General features: G+C 38.8%; 1 protein-coding gene across 1 annotated transcript in view; it reads right to left on the reverse strand.

Annotated features, from left to right (window-relative positions):
* col27a1b (collagen, type XXVII, alpha 1b) overlaps window positions 1–19,032 on the reverse strand; it is an 83,866-nt gene that overhangs the window by 31,607 nt on the left and 33,227 nt on the right. The window contains exons 8-28 of the mRNA XM_088008446.1: window positions 17,064–17,108; window positions 15,152–15,205; window positions 13,957–14,001; window positions 12,689–12,742; window positions 12,156–12,200; window positions 9,357–9,410; window positions 6,990–7,034; window positions 6,684–6,737; window positions 6,503–6,547; window positions 6,261–6,314; window positions 6,016–6,069; window positions 5,371–5,424; window positions 5,191–5,244; window positions 5,062–5,115; window positions 4,929–4,973; window positions 3,239–3,292; window positions 2,960–3,004; window positions 2,746–2,799; window positions 2,514–2,567; window positions 2,259–2,312; window positions 1,759–1,812 (exon numbers count right to left, since the gene is read on the reverse strand). Of these exons, the coding sequence (XP_087864572.1) occupies window positions 1,759–1,812; window positions 2,259–2,312; window positions 2,514–2,567; window positions 2,746–2,799; window positions 2,960–3,004; window positions 3,239–3,292; window positions 4,929–4,973; window positions 5,062–5,115; window positions 5,191–5,244; window positions 5,371–5,424; window positions 6,016–6,069; window positions 6,261–6,314; window positions 6,503–6,547; window positions 6,684–6,737; window positions 6,990–7,034; window positions 9,357–9,410; window positions 12,156–12,200; window positions 12,689–12,742; window positions 13,957–14,001; window positions 15,152–15,205; window positions 17,064–17,108 (1,071 nt within the window). The remainder of the gene's footprint in view (window positions 1–1,758; window positions 1,813–2,258; window positions 2,313–2,513; window positions 2,568–2,745; window positions 2,800–2,959; window positions 3,005–3,238; window positions 3,293–4,928; window positions 4,974–5,061; window positions 5,116–5,190; window positions 5,245–5,370; window positions 5,425–6,015; window positions 6,070–6,260; window positions 6,315–6,502; window positions 6,548–6,683; window positions 6,738–6,989; window positions 7,035–9,356; window positions 9,411–12,155; window positions 12,201–12,688; window positions 12,743–13,956; window positions 14,002–15,151; window positions 15,206–17,063; window positions 17,109–19,032) is intronic.

The following is a 19,032-nucleotide window of genomic DNA, read 5'->3' on the forward strand; positions in this document are numbered from 1 at the left end:
CAGAAAGGTTAACTGAAATACAGAATATTTATTTTTTTGTTTGTTTTTTTAAACTTCCAGCCTCTATCTGCCATGGAGCATAAGGGATTTAGAAATGATGGCAGCCTACTCAAAGACTACGACACAAGATATGAATATCTTCCTTCCAGGCAGGACCTGCTCAGTTAGTGATTTTTAAAAGTTCTTTAAAAAATGCTTTAGAAATGTCACTAACATATGTTTTTACTTTGTTGCACTGAAATAGTAAACTCTTCTTTTATTCTTGTATTAGCTTTTTGGCTTTTCTTCCAATTTTACGCATAAACACTTAATTAATGACGGTTCACAGTAAAAAAGGTTTGTTGTGGCGTTGTCACTTGTTAATATTAGCGTGAGTGCAGACCATTTTACTTTCATTTTACTGCCCAGAAGGGGAGACAGAAGCACAAATCTCAGCAGTATAACTGCCAGTGCTTGTTGTTTATTGATGTTTGTTTTAATGGTACAAGCACTAAATGTTTAACTAACAGCACTCTGGAGCAGAAAACTATGATATTGGCAGATATTTAGTTGTAGCAACTATGCACAATGTGCCATTCTCAAACTGTCCTAAACACAGTATTAGGACAATCTGCCTTTTTCCTTTATCACTGAAAGGAATAAACTCCTAACACAGCTAAAATTACACAAAGGCTCAAAAATATGTAGTCTAGCTTTGAAATAAGACTTTATAGGAATGCAGATGTGCCAGCATTAAAAAGGAAAAAAATAACAAACAAACCCAAAATTACACAAAACTACATTAGACTCTACTTGATTAGATAATATCAAAAAGGTAAGGGATGAATACAGGATATATAATATTTTTATTACGTTTTACTGAATGTACTTTTTACAATATGTATAACTGAATGTGTCTGTAAACAGTACAAATTGTATTGTTTTATGTCCATCCATCCATTTCCTTTGCACCCTTGTCCCTCAGTGGGGTCGGGAGGGTTGCTGCTGACGTTCCGGGCGAGAGGCGGGGTCACCCTGGACAGGTCGCCAGTCTGTCACAGGGCAACACAGACACACAACCATGCACACACACACTCACACACTCACACCTAAGGGCAATTTGGAGAGGCCAATTAACCTGACAGTCATGTTTTTGGACTGCGGGAGGAAACCGGAGTACCTGGAGAAAACCTACGCATGCACAGGGAGAACATGCAAACTCCATGCAGAAAGACCGGTGCTGGGAATCAAACCCAGAACCTTCTTGATGCAAGGCAACAGCTCTACCAAATGCGCCACTGTGCAGCCCTATTGTTTTATGTGTTTATGTAAAATGTTCTATAAGTTGATGAACTGCAGATGGAAATTAGTGCAAAGAGCTGAAGTCTGGTAAAAAGCATCTTTCATTGTTTCTGATAAACGGTCCTGTTCATGGTCCCTGTCAAATACATCACATAAACTAAACCTAGATCATCTCTGTACACATGCAACTTCAGCCAAACAGCAAAAATGTAGATTTAGAAGCAAGATGTTATTTTCATGTCCTGAAAAATTACAGTTTGAAAATACAAGTTTTCCATTTGATGGCAACAACATGCAAAAACCCAAGGATTTTGGCTGATGTTTATTGTGAGATGAGAAATAACTAGTAAGATCCTAAATATACAATTTTTTGTGTATATCTGCACAAACAGTAGAAGTAGTAACAAACACATCATGATATCATATGCAGCACCAATAGTTAATCATTTACTGTTAATGTTTACTCCAGTCACTTACTCTCCTGCCTTTGGGTCCTCTGATGCCAGCAGATCCTCGTGAACCAGTTGGGCCCTGCATGTGTGCAAAAACATTATTTTAGCTCCACCATCCAATACCATTGAAACTGATATACAGTGAACAGCTATGTTCTTATCTTAATTAGACGTAGCTAATTACAAACACAGAATGGAGTTAAAGCACAGTATTAATTTTCTAACCATTAGTTTCACCAGCACCGACTATTATCCATCTGTTTCGAAATGAGTCACCAATTAGAAATGTATTTTCATGCATGAGAAAATTTAGAATCTGATTTAAAAGTGTTAACTTTCGATGTGTAAATTATTGTCAGGTATTTGTTTAATTTAGATAAGGTGTCTTGCATGACATCTTAGTGGAACCCAAGCCATTTCTATGAAATAAATACAGTGTAATCCAGTATTTGTAGAGTTTAGGAACCACAACCGCCCACAAATAGATGAATACTTTAGATGAACCTGAAGTAATAGTAAACTTACTGGAATCCCTTCCAGTCCCGGTGGGCCTGTCTCTCCAGGTAGTCCAGAGTGACCCTGATAGATTGAGCATGCAATGCAAATCATATAATAATTTTTACTAACTTAATCATGAAATAAATCCCTGAAAAAGCTGATTCTGAATCCTAAAATACTTGTTTAAATCAGTGTTTCTGAGGAAATCTCTCCCACATCCCTTCTAAATGTTGAACTGAATATCCCCTGGTCCTAGAGACGGGGTCCAGACTTACTCCTTACCATCGGCCCAGGTTCACCTGGAGGTCCGGGGACACCCGTTTTCCCTCGATCCCCCTGAGAAACCAAAGGTCATCAACAAATGTCACACTGCAAATGACAACCACCATTCCTAACCATGCTGTTGTATTGAATTTCAAATGGCATTTTCTGTCCATTGACTGAATTATTGTCACTGGACATATTCTGGAGGTCAGGATCCATGCAAAGTATGAAGAATCAGGACTAGAATAACCTTTTCTGCAGCCATTCCTGCCTCCCCAATAGGTCCGATAAAGCCTGGCAGTCCCTAAAGAAGAGAAACAAATAATCTTTCTTGTGTTTTGAATCTGTGAACTTTATTATAGACTACCCAACAATGACAACTCATCTAAGGGGCTCGAATATAACAGACACGCACAGTGGGTGTCAAACACAAATTACTAGAAAACAGAGAGAAAAGCCTTTACCCTCTCGCCAAGCTTGCCGACCTCGCCGGTTATCCCCGTCTCGCCCTACAGCAAAGTAGCTAAATTAACATTTCACAAACTTATTCAGCCATTTAGTTTTTTTTTCCTTTTGGTTCAGATGAAATGAGCTTAGAAGTTAGTTCCCCTGTGGTATCTGAGAATTAACATCTAATTTACACACACTCCGTTGATACGCTGCTATAAAAGAGAACTGGATAGAAAATGTTCATTTAAAGATGACAGTAGTTCAGCAGTGATTGTGCCACTTTGAAGTCTGACCTTGGGTCCTTCTGAGCCCGTCGGTCCAGGGAATCCCTGCCTCCCAGGCCTGCCCTGAACAGAAAACAAAAATCAGAGAAGTGTACACCTCCACACAAATTGAAATAAAGTATATCTCTTCAGGGAAGCCTGTCATGTGTCAGTCTAACTCTCCCTTCAGAGGATGAGGCACAAAAGGAACAGACATCTGTCGCCAAAACAAAGAGATCCCTTAAGGAATCTTAATAATTCAGACAACAAAGATCGGTTTCCAGCATCAAAGGCCTCATTACTAACAAAACTCTTTTGGTCATCTGTGTTTGTTTTCTTCTATCATTTATGGTTTTGGGAGATGACAAACTAAAGTAAACCTCAATGAGATGAAATCTGGCAAACTTTGTGCAGTAGTTTAGCTTGGGAGGAATGTTTTTGTTTTTATATATTTGGAAAAAAAGATGCCAAATGCCAATTTAAAACTCTTCTTTCCACATCTAAAGCTCTGAGTAAATAATCTCTATCTTGCATTTAAAGATCTGTATTTGTTTTAAAGGAGTACTTTGCTCTCTCATGTTTCCTGGTGGTTCATAGGCAGATCTTTAAAGCAGCAGGGTTCAAACTTTCTTTTAATGAAGTTTATAATTTGTTTGGCTGATTATTCCAGCTTAAATTATGCAGCTATAGGTTTAGACTTAGTGACCGTTAATTGTGTCCCTTTCCTTGTTTGAACCATTGACTAACATACTGCTGCTATTATCCAAGTTACTTGTTTTTCTTTCCAATAGAAAGTATGCATGAGCCAGCCAGGACTTTGTTGTTTTCTGTCTGTTTCTCTCTTCTTTACCCCCAGCGATGACAAATGGCCACTCATGCAGGGTCTGGTTCCAATTGAGGCCCGTCTGCTGTTGCCATTCATTTTTGCTACAGAGGAGGGATTTCTGCGAAGTCAACTACTCAATGCAATTGTCTGGACTACCTTAGGTAGATACTTTTTACTAATTGGCAGTAAATTATCAACTTGACTGTACTGTAAAAGAATTGGATACATTGGACTGTATTTCTGGATGTGGTTGTAAGATCTTGCTACGCTGGAATATCTTGGACCAGTAAAACTTGAGTTTGGTTTGATTTGGCTTCAATATGATATTATATGAACTGAACCTGTTTGTTTTGTAAAATGACTTTAGAGGACATCGGTGCTAGTAGGTAAAGAGCATTGAATTAAAAGAAAGTTAACTTGAATACACTCCATACTGTTAATATTGAGATAGCGATATAGTAAGTACTATATATTGAGCATATTACATAAGTAAACTTTGGTCTATCATTATAATGAAAAAAAAAGTTTTGATTTAAAACAACACTTCCTTTCTCTGGTCAATCTGAAGACTTGGGTTTAAATTTTATAACCGTTTTTGTTTACAATTATATATATTTTTCAGTCATAGTAAATAGCAATTTGCTGACCAGTCTGGTAATATGGGGACACATTGTCCAGTAGGACCTCTTTCAAAACAGCTTTACAACAATAGAAAGCGCAGTCAGCCAAAGAACTAACAGACCCAAACTACTCATTCATCCGAAGCTAAATTTAGGCAGAGCCACATGTGTGCTTCCGCTCAGCACGCTTTACGGCGCTCTGTGAGAGTTCCTGCAGTGTCACTTTATTTTCTGTCTGGTGTTAGGTTGCAGAGCTTATCCAATCAGCACTCACCTCGGCTCCAGCGGGTCCAGCTGGCCCAACTGGCCCCTCGTCACCCTGATGAAAAGAAAGTTGCCGAAGCTGAAAGGAAAATACATTTCACACATATTTAGCTTGTTTGCAGAATAAGTACAAGTAACCTCACCTGAAGTCCAGGTGCTCCTGTCGGACCTGGCAAACCTCTTGTCCCTTCCTTTCCCTGTGGAGGAAACATTGAGGGCACAAATTCACTTCATTTCTTCTGGTGGAAATGAGTACATGTCCCTCTACTAACCTTCGGTCCCTCTAGACCATTTTGTCCTGGTGGGCCAATGTCACCTGGGAAGCCCTTTGAAAATCACAGCAAATGAGCCACTGCTTTACAACCACACAACTGTGCAGAGACATATACTGTATAAAATTATTCATTTTATTTGGCCATTCTTTACCGAAGTAGAACATACGGTCAATTTACCTCTGAACCAAGAGGACCAGGAATGCCATCAGGGCCTTTTTCTCCAGGTTTGCCCTATGAAGAGACACAGGCACTAAAACCTTGAAAATAATTTGGTAAGTTAAAGTAAATAAGATATTATTTGAAAACGTAACAACTTGTTTCACCTTGTGAAACATGAAAAAACACCCACACCATCTTTATGCAATTATAAAGATGACAATGACACACATTATCATTTTAATGTGCATTAAGGCTGCACATTAAAATGACAAATGTCTGTAGCTAAAAGAATTACACAGGAACCAAGTGGTTTATTTTTATAGGGTGCAAATGCAAGAAACTGAGTTTTCTGTTTAAAATTTCTTTTTTGGGGGGTAAATTAGTATCATTGATGCTTGGTCACAAATGCAAGATCATAAAGTTTATTTGCTCTTCAGCAAATAAACCAGCACTATTAATGTTCTATCTTTCAACAATAAAACAAACCCTTTAAAGCCCATTAGCCAAATGCTACAACAAAGCTAGCATGTGGTCAAAAAAGATAAAACTATCCTCAGACACATACGAGTTCTGCATAAAGTTAGAATATGCATTTGAAGGAGCTGTTCGAAGTGGACATTTTTGCCTCAGTATTTTATTGTGTCATAGATGTACAGAAAATACCTGTGGTCCAGGTTTTCCACGAGGACCAGGTAACCCAGGGGAACCCCGGCGGCCCTGCAGCATAAAGTCCACATTTACTTCAAATATCACCAGGAAGCAAAGAACAGGAGCAGGTTTATAAATCTATAACAATAATGAAAAGCACACTTTTGTCCTTGACACACAAACAGTTGATTTAACTCGAGGCAGACCATGTATAGTCACTGAAAAACAATCTGGCTGTAGTCAGATCAGTAAACTCTTACCTTGTCCCCTTGGAATCCACAATCGCCCTGTTCTCCCGTTAAGCCCACGTCCCCCTTTGACAAACAGGATGCATCAAAATTATTCACAAAGGAAACACCAATTTACTACTCAATGATCAGCTGTACAAGGTGTGAATTCATTCATTTTGATCAGAATCCAGAAAATGACATTTATATATTAGCACCTCAGATATTCCTGTATACAGACAAATAATAATATGAGAAATACATATGCAGATCACCTTATCACCTTTCAGTCCTGCTACCCCTGGATTTCCAGGTACTCCCTTTAAAGCAAATGCAAAGCAAAAATCAACAGAAAGGATTCATTGATCAATAAAACTCATATTTGAATCATAATCCATCCAAGCAACTAAATCTGTCATAATGTACCAAATCTACAAACCAAACGGTTGGATTCACCTTGAGTCCTGGAAACCCCGGTAAGCCCATCATGCCGCTAGGGCCCATGTCTCCCTGAAACCAACACAACGTTCAAAACACAAATTCCACATCACTTTTGAAAAACATAATTAAAAAAAAATCTTCACAAATATCTAAGACATTTATTTATTATCTTCTCTGTAATTAAAGAGAGACGATTGTTACATTTCATTTCAATTAATGCCTTCAATTTCATTTTAAAACTGCAGCTTAAAGCAACATTACATGAGAAAATAAAGTATTTTTTAAAAGATCAGAAGCAGAAAAAGATTCATCACCACTTACAATGAGGCCAGTGACTCCACATGGACCTGGGGCTCCCAGCTCACCCTGAACAAACAAGAACCAGGAGATCAGATGCAACTAAGATAAGTTTATGTGGTCAGGGGAAACAGGGTGAAACACCTTCTCTCAGTTCTAATCTTGAAAATATTAGAACCTAATAAAAAAGATCAAGTCAAACATAGCACACAACACCATGCTGTTATTGACTAAACAAAGACATAGCCAAAATGGAAAAACTGCATGAGAGGCCTGTGGTTAATCAAATTCAAATGTTTTCTACAACCTCCTTTAGCAGCAACTACATAAAGTCATTTTTCGTATGAATTTATCCGTTTCTCAAATCATTAAGGGAGAATTTTGGCCCATTTTTCTCCATTGCTATCGCTCATTATACTGGCAAAATTGTATTGCTGCATAATTCTTATAAAGGGGCAGCATTATGTATTTTTCAGGTACAGTACATATGTTAGCTTCAGTTATAAAATGCTGCATATACTAAACATATCTCAAAAGAAAGACTTTACAGTTTGACAACTTGAAATTGGGCCTCTGTCTCTTTAAGAAGCTGTAGTTCTTTCTGACAATCCATCTTCATCACAACAATGCTCCTCCATTATGATGTTTCCAGTCATTATTGACTGAGAAGAAGCTTGTTTGATAAATTCAGCAGATGTGCAATTTCACCGGGTAATTTCTGCTGCCACTAGTCTGGAGGAGCTAAGCGAGGGAACCATGGGGGAGGGAAGCCCTGTGAGACAGAAGCTCGGCAGGAGACCCCCCACTTTTCACAAAGCTGGAGACGCCCAGCTTTGTGAAAGTAAATGTTTATGCAGCCCTGAATGGTTGCCACAGGAGATTCAAGGATTTATCTAACATGCATGAAAGAATCAAAGCAAAACTACAGATATGTTTTTGATGAGAAAAACATACCTCAATATTATAACATGATATAAAGCAAAAAAAAAAAAAAGTAAATAAAGTAAATTTTAGGTAACACACACTCTTTAAAGTCACAACAGAGCATTTCAATCATGTTGAGGTCTGGGATCATTTTGCTGTTGATTACTCAGTTTTAGTGAATCCATGTGTCCAGCTTCTGGCTTCACATTTGGCTGCACAACACCTGGTCCTTTATGACTTCACAATGCCCTGTGTTTGTACCAAGGTGATGCATTTGGTTTGCATGTTTGTTTGTTTTGTTTTGTTTTGTCATATGAAATGTATTATGCCCACACGCTTTGGTCTCATATGTCCTAATTACTCTGTTCCTTTGTTCAGATCAAACGGTGCAAAGCCAAGTTAAACAGCAACATACTTTCAAGGGAAAGACACTTTCTGCTGGTTTTGATAGATGTTTAAAGCTGGTCAATCTTGCTGATTCTCACGTATTCCAGGTCTTTTGATTAGCAGCTCTCCCTCTCTTCTTAAATCCTACAGATGCAGCAAGGGTGTTCTTGATTTTTAAACAGCTTTTTATTTTGGCTTTGGTTTTGCTACAAAACTCTTCTAGAGTCAAAATTACATGTATATAAGTTAGAAAATGCCCAAAAACAGATCATTTTTATCATGTTCTTACGCTCCAAAAACGGCGTACTCTCGTTTTATCCTGATTGTGGGTCTCTATTAGTCAACCATTTCAAAGAATACAATATGTTTTATATTTCTTGTTGATAAATGCTGGACCTATCCCCTCTAATAAGCTGAATAAAATTCTTCCCCACTACGTTTAGCTTTTCAACGATTTGGCTCCTAATACAGGCTGGCTTGTTGTCCAAACCCTGCCTCCATCCACTCTAAACATCGCAAAAAGGGGAGAGATGGAGGACACAGCACAGTGTGGCCTTCCTGTCACCTCCTTGGGTCTCTCTGAGAATGAAACAACATGAATCAGGCCAAATGGAAAATCCCTGCTTCCCACTGCAGGGAGAGGAAATGTAGCCTGCAGCAGGCTGTTGGAGGTCAGCCAGTCTTTAATCTGACACTGACCCTGTCAATCACAAGCAGTTAGGGTCAAACTACGAAAAGAGGAGCAGTGAGTCAAACTGCTGCTGCCCTCACATCAGCATGGATGATGATGGGTGAGTGGGACAACTGCAGGGAGTTGCTTTGTGGTCATTCCTGTATCGAACTGAAATGGTCCTGAATATGCAAGAGAGCTTAGACTCCGTTACTCTGGATCTCTGAGAAATGATGCAGCTTTTTTGCAGCTGCAGCAGACGTGACGAGAACCAATGTTGATTTTTTGTGTGTGTGTGTGTGAAATTACAGTGCACTGTGTAATCAGCAGTTGAAATCAATTTAAATCTCTTTGGGGTATAATTGTGTTTGCATGAAAGGCGTATTTCATTTTAATGTAGTTCCACTCACTGGGTTCCCATCAGGGCCAGGCGGTCCCCGCTCTCCAAAGTCACCAGGAAACCCCTGAGAACACACGCAAACAAAATGGTTAGCTAACCAGAAAGGGAAGTGTGTGGCATTGCAATGTTTACACACTCAGAGTGTTCATTTTAATGCTGAATGTATTCAGAAATCACATGATTTGCCATTTAAGTGATTACACCAAACACTGGGGATCGACAAAGTGGCTCCCAAAACAGAAGTTTGCAGAGTCAAGCCAAGCAAATCCCATTAAACATTCTCCCAGTGCTTCCATTCCTGGGAGACTCTGAGGAAATTCCGTGGCTGAGTGTTTTCAAGTGACGAGAGTCTATATGTGCGCTCAGCCCCCAAAGCAAAACCCCCAGGACTTGCCTAAATGGCTGAATAAAGCTGCTTTGGACAAGAAACTGCTGACTGTGCCTTTTTTTTTTTTTTTTTTGATGCATGGTCCTCTGTCTTCAACTATAGAAACAGAACAAGAGGTATGTAATGCAGCCGTGACGCCACATGCTCATCATGTGCCTGTCAGAACGCCAAGGTCAACATGCAATCTGCCACATATCATGAATCAATGCTTGGCTACAGAAAGTGAGAGCTGTTGGGACACAAATGACAGATGGCAGCAAAGAAGAGATCTGCCTCACTTCCTGTTGGCAGGCTGAGAGGAGAGGATCGTGTGTATTAAGAACGTCTTAGGTTTCATTGCAAAAATAGAAAAATTACTGAAGAGTTACAAGTTTAGTGTAGACTACCCATTGCTTTCCTAGGCAATCTGTAAACAAACAGCAGAATTGAAGACCAATAATTCAAAGTAGGATTACATTATAAAACAATATCCAACCAAAATATGGCTGTCCACTTTCACTGAACTAAGCTAATTGGCAAAAATGGGCATTGCTTCAAGAATCAGTCAGGGCATCCAGTTGAATACTAGAGGAGCAGCAAGAGAATCTGTTAGTACAACTATTCGTGATGTAGTCGGTAAACCTGACCTTCATGTAAAGTTATAAAACAGACATGTAGGGGGGGAAATGGGGCTCTGGTCAGATGAGACCAATGAGACACTTTATAACCTACATTCAAAACTTTGCCGTGTGTCAAAGAAAACTAACGTTTGACATCATCCAGAAAACCCTACATGAAGTGAAACATGGTGGAGGCAGCATCATGCAGTAGAGATGTTTTTCTTCACCAAGGAAAGGGAAGTTCATTCGGGTTGACAGAAAAATAAGTGGAGCTAAATACGAGGCAATCCTGGAAAAAGTCAAATAAACTTCTCAGGTTTTCAGTTGTAAAAAATAGAATTTTTGTACTTTTCAACTTTGCACTACTATGTGCATTGCATAAAATTTCTCTGAAACACATTTGTGGTTGCAATGTGACAACATGTGAAAACTTATAAATACTTTTGTAAAGCATTTATGAAGCTATGAATCCAGCTCTGACTAAAGAAACTGTTGCAGGAAGAAAATCAGTTTGAAATGTCCTTTTTTTATGTCTTTTCTCTTCCACTTTACTCCTGACTCGGGAAAGAAAACACCAGACTTTGCTTCCCACTGCAGAGGAAGAGAAACAGCACGCTCATGACTTGGCTATCACATGCATACTTTTCAACCTCAGGATATGTCATAGACCGTAATTGCGTAACAATATTTAGTAATCATGTACTACCAGACAGCGCATGGGAAGTATCCTGTTTCTACACGTGTCCATGAGCACATTACTGTTTTTTCCGCGTTAGCAAGGAATAACGGGAAGTTTGCTTCCAGGCGCCGATGACATCAGACTTTCTTTGTCTGCGGGTAAAGTCACCAGAGAGCCAAACCCATTAGACAGACAGATAGACAGACAGATAGATAGATAGATAGATAGATAGATAGATAGATAGATAGATAGATAGATAGATAGATAGATAGATAGATAGATAGATAGATAGATAGATAGATAGATAGATAGATAGATAGATAGATAGATAGATAGATAGATAGATAGATAGATAGATAGATAGATGATGTCACCACAGCCCAGTAATAACCAAACTGTCAAAAATACAAAGTTTTCTTATTAAGGCCAAGCACAGAAAACGAATCACAGAGCTCCAGTATAAAATGGGCCAAGTTATTCCTGAAACTCAGCAAGAACCACGATGCACTGCAGACACATGAACCCTCATGACCCAATAACATTCACGAAGCTGTTTAGTACAAACGAATGAATACCCCTGAGGTCTTCACAGAAGAGCTGCATGCCTGGACACTTGTCAAGGTTGTACTTCACTTTATCAGAGTAAAACAACCTGAATACAATAAGGTGACTTCTAAACATCATGCTGAATTTCATTTAGGGGTATCAGAACAAAAAAGCCTGAAAACAGCTGCAAAAGGTTTACAACAGTATAGCTCAAAATAAAAAGAAAAAACATACAATAGCATGACTTTGATTTATTAACTTCTCTGTTTGTCAATCATGTAAAATCCCAATGAAACATATTGAGATTATAATGTGACAAAATGTGAGGTATGAATACTTTTGCAAGCTTGTACCATGCCTCCTCAAAATACTCACATTCCCCACAAGCCAGTGCATTAGCATGCTGCTCAGCAACATTTTCTGCATATCAACTTGAAAAGCCAAAAGGGATTTACCATCAAAGAGTGGGCCTGAGGAGCGGTATTTTGAAAGACTTTACAGTATCACTGCATTACTGTTATATCCCATAGATCACAAACAAAGTCACTGCCACAAGGCTGCCTTAACAATGAAAAGTATGTTGAGAGAAAACTTTACCGGCCTACCCATCTTGCCCTTCTTCCCACGCACACCAGGAATTCCCTGTAAAGGAGACAGAAATCAGAGCATGATTTCTGCCCGCAAGACGCAACAACTCTGACAAATTTGCACATGATAAAAACAATAACACTTGTTTTTTGTTTGTTTGTTTTTTTAGATACAAAAACAAATTCTACTCCTGCTTTCAGTAATTTGGTCATTATCCACATCAGCTAACGTAAAAAAAAAATGTGATAAAGTCACATGAATCCTTTTGTTTTGATTCAGTGGTTTGATGGTGTGGATTTGATTTATAGCTGGATTTCTATAAAAGTATATTCATCTTCTACACTCAAGAATTATCCACCACTGTATGTAGGCTGTGGTGTGAGGGCCGGTCCAAACACTATTTAAAGATTACTAGTTTGGTAAAAATCTGCCTCAAGTGTCTCATTTCTGCAACAATGAAATGTATTTCTATTTCATCATTTGGCCCATGGACTGTCACAGTGCAACCCTGCAGGCAAGACTCTGCAGCCACTAATACTTACTCTCTCTCCATCAGGACCAGAAAAGCCAAAAAGCCCCGGGACACCAATGTGACCCTGGAGAGATGAATAAAAGATGGAGGAGAGAAATGGAAAAAGCACACATAAATGAAATGAGAAAAAGGATGATAAAACAGGACAAAGCGGGAGTAAGAAAAAGATAGGTGACATTGTTCAGGAGGGTGAGTTATCAGAACAACTAACGCAGATTTCTCTGCCATCTGTGACAGTTCTGCCAGGTTTCTGACACAGGCTGAAGTCTTGAGGAGCCAGGCCTTGAGGTAAGTGTATATGCCCATGGACTGCATGGTGCTGGCTTCCACGATGTAGTCCAAGGGCACATACCCTCGCATCAGGGATCTCTGAAGATCTTTGTGTAAAACCTAACCAGCAGAAAAGCAGACATGGTAACATCCACCCTACTTTTACTTAGAAAATTATGAATCATTTTCTGAAAAAAATAAAATAAAATAAACTGTGTACTGTTATCACTGAGAATTTACCAATGTCAGTGTGTTGCAAAAGCATTCACAACCTTGAACTTTTACACTTTTTGTAATATTACAGTCAAACTTCATGGTAATTTATTGGGCTTTAATATGACAAAACAACTCAAAGCACTGCATACAGTACCTGTTTGTAGCCACATCTTTTGCTGTTTGTCTCCATCAGCTTTTTACATGCAGAGTCTGACACCGTTCCACATTTGTCTTTGCAGAACACCCTGAGCTCTGACAGACTGGATGGAAAACATCCATGAACAGCCGGTTTAATGACTCCGACTCTGCTGTTCGAGCACATGAACACTCTAAACTATTCCTTTTCATCTCCAGCTACACATTCGGTATCGCAGTTCTGTTGAAATGTAAACTTTCACAGGATATCAGAGGAAACTGGCTCAACATTTTCAGGGTTTTAAACTGTAAAGTTCTGAAAACTGTGAATATTTTTATCTTCCACTTTACAAATACGTACTAATTTGTGTTGCATTATCGCATAATATTCAAGACAAAATAAGTTCAAGGGTTATGAATCCTTTTACAAGGTATTGTAAATGTGTTATTATGTAGGTTTCATGTGGCTACACTGGGTTAACAGGCATGCAGTAAACATTTCACATTTTATTTAAATGAGGCATAACAATTACATAAAGTACAAACAACCAATTATATAGTCATTAGCGTGGTAGAGATATTTCAGGTCCGGATCTTAAACAGTCTGTAATAAAGGGGACAACAAAAACACTGGATATCGTTTCAGTATCTACTTACACTGATGCCTTTTGGTCCAGTTTTTCCTACAGGTCCAGGCAAACCCTGAGGTTAAACACAGTAAAACATTTCTGTCAACGCAAATAGCAAAAGAGATTTACCTATTGTGATTGAAAAAAACGAAATGTGATAAAAAATAGTTATGCATGGGGATAAATTACAATAAGAATTTAAGCCTTTGAAACATCTGATAATAATTATGACTGCAGTTTACAACATCTATAACTTTATTACCTATAAATACAATAATTCAATTCACCATTCTCTCTCTGCAATCAAAAACATAAATCCTGAGCTCAATGCATCTCACCAGAGTATCATAATGATGACCACAAAAGCCTGAGTGATTCATAATGTAGAAATGGTAGGGGGTGCTAAAACCTAATCCACTACATTTTACTGTTTGTGCACGATGAAGCAGAAAGCACAGAGACTTGCGCCCAAACTTTATCATAACCTTGAAAGATGTCGGCAGTCATCCAAACGTTTTTAATGGATTTTGCTTAAAGCTGAGACAAAACATAAATGAAATGTTAAGGAACTGTAAAGCTGTACCGCTCTGACTTCTTATGTTAAAGACTTTACAACGAATTGGAACAGGAGATGACGCCCACAGTTCGAACTGGACAGAGGAAGCCTATTTGTGCCCAGAGAGCTGTGGCATTAGTCACACTTTTATTACTCTCTTCCTTTCAGGGTAGCGCTTACTTTGGAAACCTTTGACATCATTCCTAACAAGTCCTGGAATTTCCAGGGAGAGATTTCATGCTCAGCACTGTTGCTCTGGTTCTTGTTCCTTTTATGTAAACCCTGGAAACATTTTATTTGGAGTTGTCAAAATATGATCAATATTTATGTGAGAGGATAATTTAAGCATAGTTTGTTTGTGTTGTACTAAACAATACCTTACATATTAATATTGCTAGGACTTTTAGCAATATTATTATTTTTTGTCTTACTTATCAAAAAACTATTTTGAAAAGCCAAAGGAAGCACAAAAGTCTCAAGAAGAAATACCAATATATAAAATATCACCAACTTTTATTCACTCTATGCGTGTGTGTGTGTGCGTGTGTGTGTGTGTGTGTGTGTGTGTGTGTGTGTGTGTGTGTGTGTGTGCGTGTGCATGTGTGTGTGCGTGTGTGTGTGTGCTTGTCCCTGCTCAATCAGCACCGCAACACTAGATTTACTGCACCTGCCTGCCAGGATAGCCTTTGGCCCCAGGGCTTCCGTCATCTCCCTGCCCACCCTGTGGAAACAAAGGCAGCACAGAAGTCAGAGGTAGAAGAGGACAAGGATCAAGGTGGAAAACAAAAAGAAGAAGGAGCAGCTGATCGGCAGAAGGAGCCAGCATTTCTCTGGAAAATTGTTTTTTATGTGCAGATAGCTTCTCTTTCAGCCTGACTGCAGTATCAGAGAACAAGCAAATGTAGAAATAAAACTTGATAATAATAAGTGACGTGTTTGTGTTCCAACAATTGGCAGTTGCCGATATTACACCATTAAACTCTCCAAACTTTCAGTAAAGGCCTTTTGTTTAGTCAAGTCAATTCTGAGGCGCCACAACAAAGATCGCCACTCAGACTATTTAATCTGACAGCAAGTGAGATTACAATGTGGTCAAGTCACTTGCTGGCACGACTACTGTGGGACCAGTTTGGCTTTCATCCATTTATCTTCAATAATGCACAGATGAACACATGAGTCATTCCTCCCTTGTGGCAAGACCAAAGTAAATGCGTCTCTCTGAGAGGAATGTTTAATATTACATGTTGTTTATAAGAAAAACTAAACAAAGTCAATAAGTGAAGGCATGCCACAAATTATAGGCTGTTCTTACAGTATACACACAGCGAACCACATTTATGACATACGCTGGCTACAGTTACGTCTCAGCCGTTTCAGTGGCCTTTTAAAACCGAGCAAGTCATGCGTTAAGAGGCACAACAATTCTGAAGTATCAAATGGAAGAAATAACACAACGTTTATACAGCAAAAGATTTAAACATAGGGGCAAAAGACCACGGATAATTTAATAACGGATTTTTTATACAGCCTGTAAACCCCAGAAAAGTAACCTTCGAATTACAGAAATAAAACATTAAAGTCCCTTAACTGCAGGCTCCGGAAAATAATCTGTAAGTTCAAGCAAAGAATGATGTTCTGTATCTATATTGAAGACTGATGTCACGTTTTGTGGGGTCGGCGGTGGGCTGCCAGTGAGCATTTGCTGTACCTTTAAAGCATCTTCAGAATCCGGCCTGACCCTGGAACATCTGGTCAGTCGTTGTTCATGTTAGTTGGCTCCCGATCCGGTTTTCCATTAATTAAAAAATTCCCCTGCCTTGCAACAAATCCCAGCATGTTCTTGCCTTTCTGTCTAGCTCCAAACCCTACAATCTTACACACTGTCCAAGAGCCACAGGTTATGGAAAAACATGTAATTTATTCCACAGTGATCCAGTAAAAATTTATGAACATATTAGGTTATTAAATACACAAAGAAAATACACAAAAAACATACTTAAGCAGGCAGGAACTGAGCTGGCTACCAAGGCATATCAAAACCTTTCTGAGAAGGAGCTGTTTTTAAAAGGAAAAGTTTAAAACACATAATTAAGCTAAAATATATAATTTAGTTAGAAAATAAAAGGATAAATTTCTTCCTATTCTGCTTGTGAGACAGCACATTCCTTAAAAGAGAGATTAGGCAAAGTTTAGAAAGTGGTGAGAAGAGACGGAGGATGTTATGGAGGAGGAATGACTCTTGATGTTCAAACTATTTGCCCTACTTGTACTTCAGCCAAAAATCTCTTGCTGATACTAACAACTGCCTGTGAACTACATATAGCTTGTCGGAATGATTTGACTCTTTTTTTTTTTAAAAGCTACTTATTTTTGAATTTAAATTTGTAACAATTTACTGGTGGTTCTTTTAGATCAGCTTTCTCTCTTGCAGGCACAGAAGGTCTTCAGATGAGGGATTAAACATGTCACGTCTGTGTTGACGTCTCCATTCACAGCAGCAACAACTGCTTTCTTGTTGCAGAGAGCGTCTGCAACAAGTTGACGCACCTTTTGCATCAGTTGAAATAAAGCTTACTCACAGGTTCGCCCGGATGACCACAAGGACCAGAAAAGCCTTTTTGTCCCTGTTGATGAAGAAAAAAATATAGCTTAGCTGTTTGCAAGTCTGAATTGTCTTCATTTTTTTTTTTTTTTTTTACAAAAGTACTGTGAAGTGCATTCATTTGTAAATACACAAATCTCTAATCAACCCTTTTAATGTCCTAATGTTAGGCAGAGCAGAACTGAAGGAGAGCAACTGGATTTCTTTTCTTGTTTCTTGGCAGCAAAAAGTATTTAAGAAGTTCAGTTGGCATCTAAATCACACTTTGCTGAACATCAAACCAGAACTCTGCGGTTCTAATTGTTAAACTTGGACTTCATTTTGCATCTAAAATCAGTTTAGAAGCTTAAATTGTTCCTGTTCCTGTTCTCATTCAACACATTTAAGATATCAAACAAATGAATTACACAGCAGTAAGGTTTGTATTCACGAGTGCCGCAGTCACCACTGCATGGGGGAAAAATTACATTTTTCCATAGAAAAGAGGAACTTCTGTTTGCTAACAAATATTTTACTAAAGTACGGAGAGATGCATTTACAACGCTGCTCAGGTAAGACAAATTTAACAGCTGCTAAACTAATAGACCACTTATCAGCTGTGTTGACTGTGCAGTCCTTAATAAAGCAGTTCTTTACTATTTACACACAGGAGTTATACCGACTTTAATTGTAGCAGCTCAGCTATTGGTGTGTTTGCTTAGTAACTGCCACCTCTGCACTCTGTTTAAAATTAATAAAGCCAGTAAACCAATTAGGCAGTAACACCTGACACCCAGAAGGATATTTAATGGTCATCTTCACACCCTCTGATCTCCAATGGCTCCACCAGCTGGTTATAAAATATATTAATCTTCTTCCAATCAAGGCTCACAAGTAGCAAAGATAGAGATGTGAAATTATCTCTGAGGAATGAACAAGGCTGTCCTCTCAAGTGTGAAGTCATTAGCCGCCAGCTGTGTCAGCCTGTCAGCGGCAGATCGAGTAAACAACAGGCGGCAAAAGGCTGGAAAAGTAGCATCAATGTAGACAATAATGTCATACAAAGCATGCACTCCTGTCAGCAGGTTGTACTAAAGAGGATAATATTAAAATGTTCTTACATGAGTGTGAGGTGAGATATCTAAAAGTACTGGATGCAAAGCAGGTGTCAGCTCTTAAAAGAACATGACTGATGGATCCAAACGCTAGGAAAATGTAAACAAGCTCAAGGATTTGTGACAGGATGGAAAGTCACAGTCATAGCTGGTGCTTATTAGTCGCTCAATTTCATTGTAGAAAAAGAAGCTCCTTAAGCACTTTTGTTCTAAACTTGGTTTCAGTGTGTCACCCTATGAAATATACATCTGCCTTTATTATTAGATTACACTTTTTAAGTGCTTACCAGCAATAAAATCAAGTATTTTCCATATGTTGCATGTTTTATGGGGAATTTTTCTCCTCTTTTTGGGTTTCCAAATATAGAGGGCCATTTTCTCTCATTTAGGCTGCATGCAGGCAGTGGTTCGTTACTGTACTTAAGTACAGTTTTCGTGTATCTGTACTTTACTTAAGTAGATTTAATAATGGATACTTTCTACTTTTACTCCACTACATTTTACAGTAAGTATCTGTACTTTCTACTTCACTACATTTCTACAGAACCGTCGCGTTACTCGTTACATCCACGTCGCATTGAGCTTTTTGTCCGTTAAAATGTGACGTTCAGGGACTTAAGGTGGCGCCGTAAAATCCAAGCAATGACTTACTGTCTGTTGTCACCCATCGCCTCCACCTTTACTCGCACGCGGAGCTCCAGACATGCGCAGTGGTGGATATCCGTCTAATCGTCAGTAATATAATAGCGCTGCATAAACCATGAGATATGGTGACATGTAAAATCAGCAACGCTTCGCTTTCACAGACGGTGGGGACTTCGTGCAACTTTTAGCGTCACTTGGAAGGAAAAC

Source organism: Poecilia mexicana, unplaced genomic scaffold, assembly GCF_051168715.1.
Source record: "Poecilia mexicana isolate PSO_F unplaced genomic scaffold, ASM5116871v1 scaffold_9, whole genome shotgun sequence".
NCBI classification, from domain to species: Eukaryota; Metazoa; Chordata; class Actinopteri; order Cyprinodontiformes; family Poeciliidae; genus Poecilia; species Poecilia mexicana.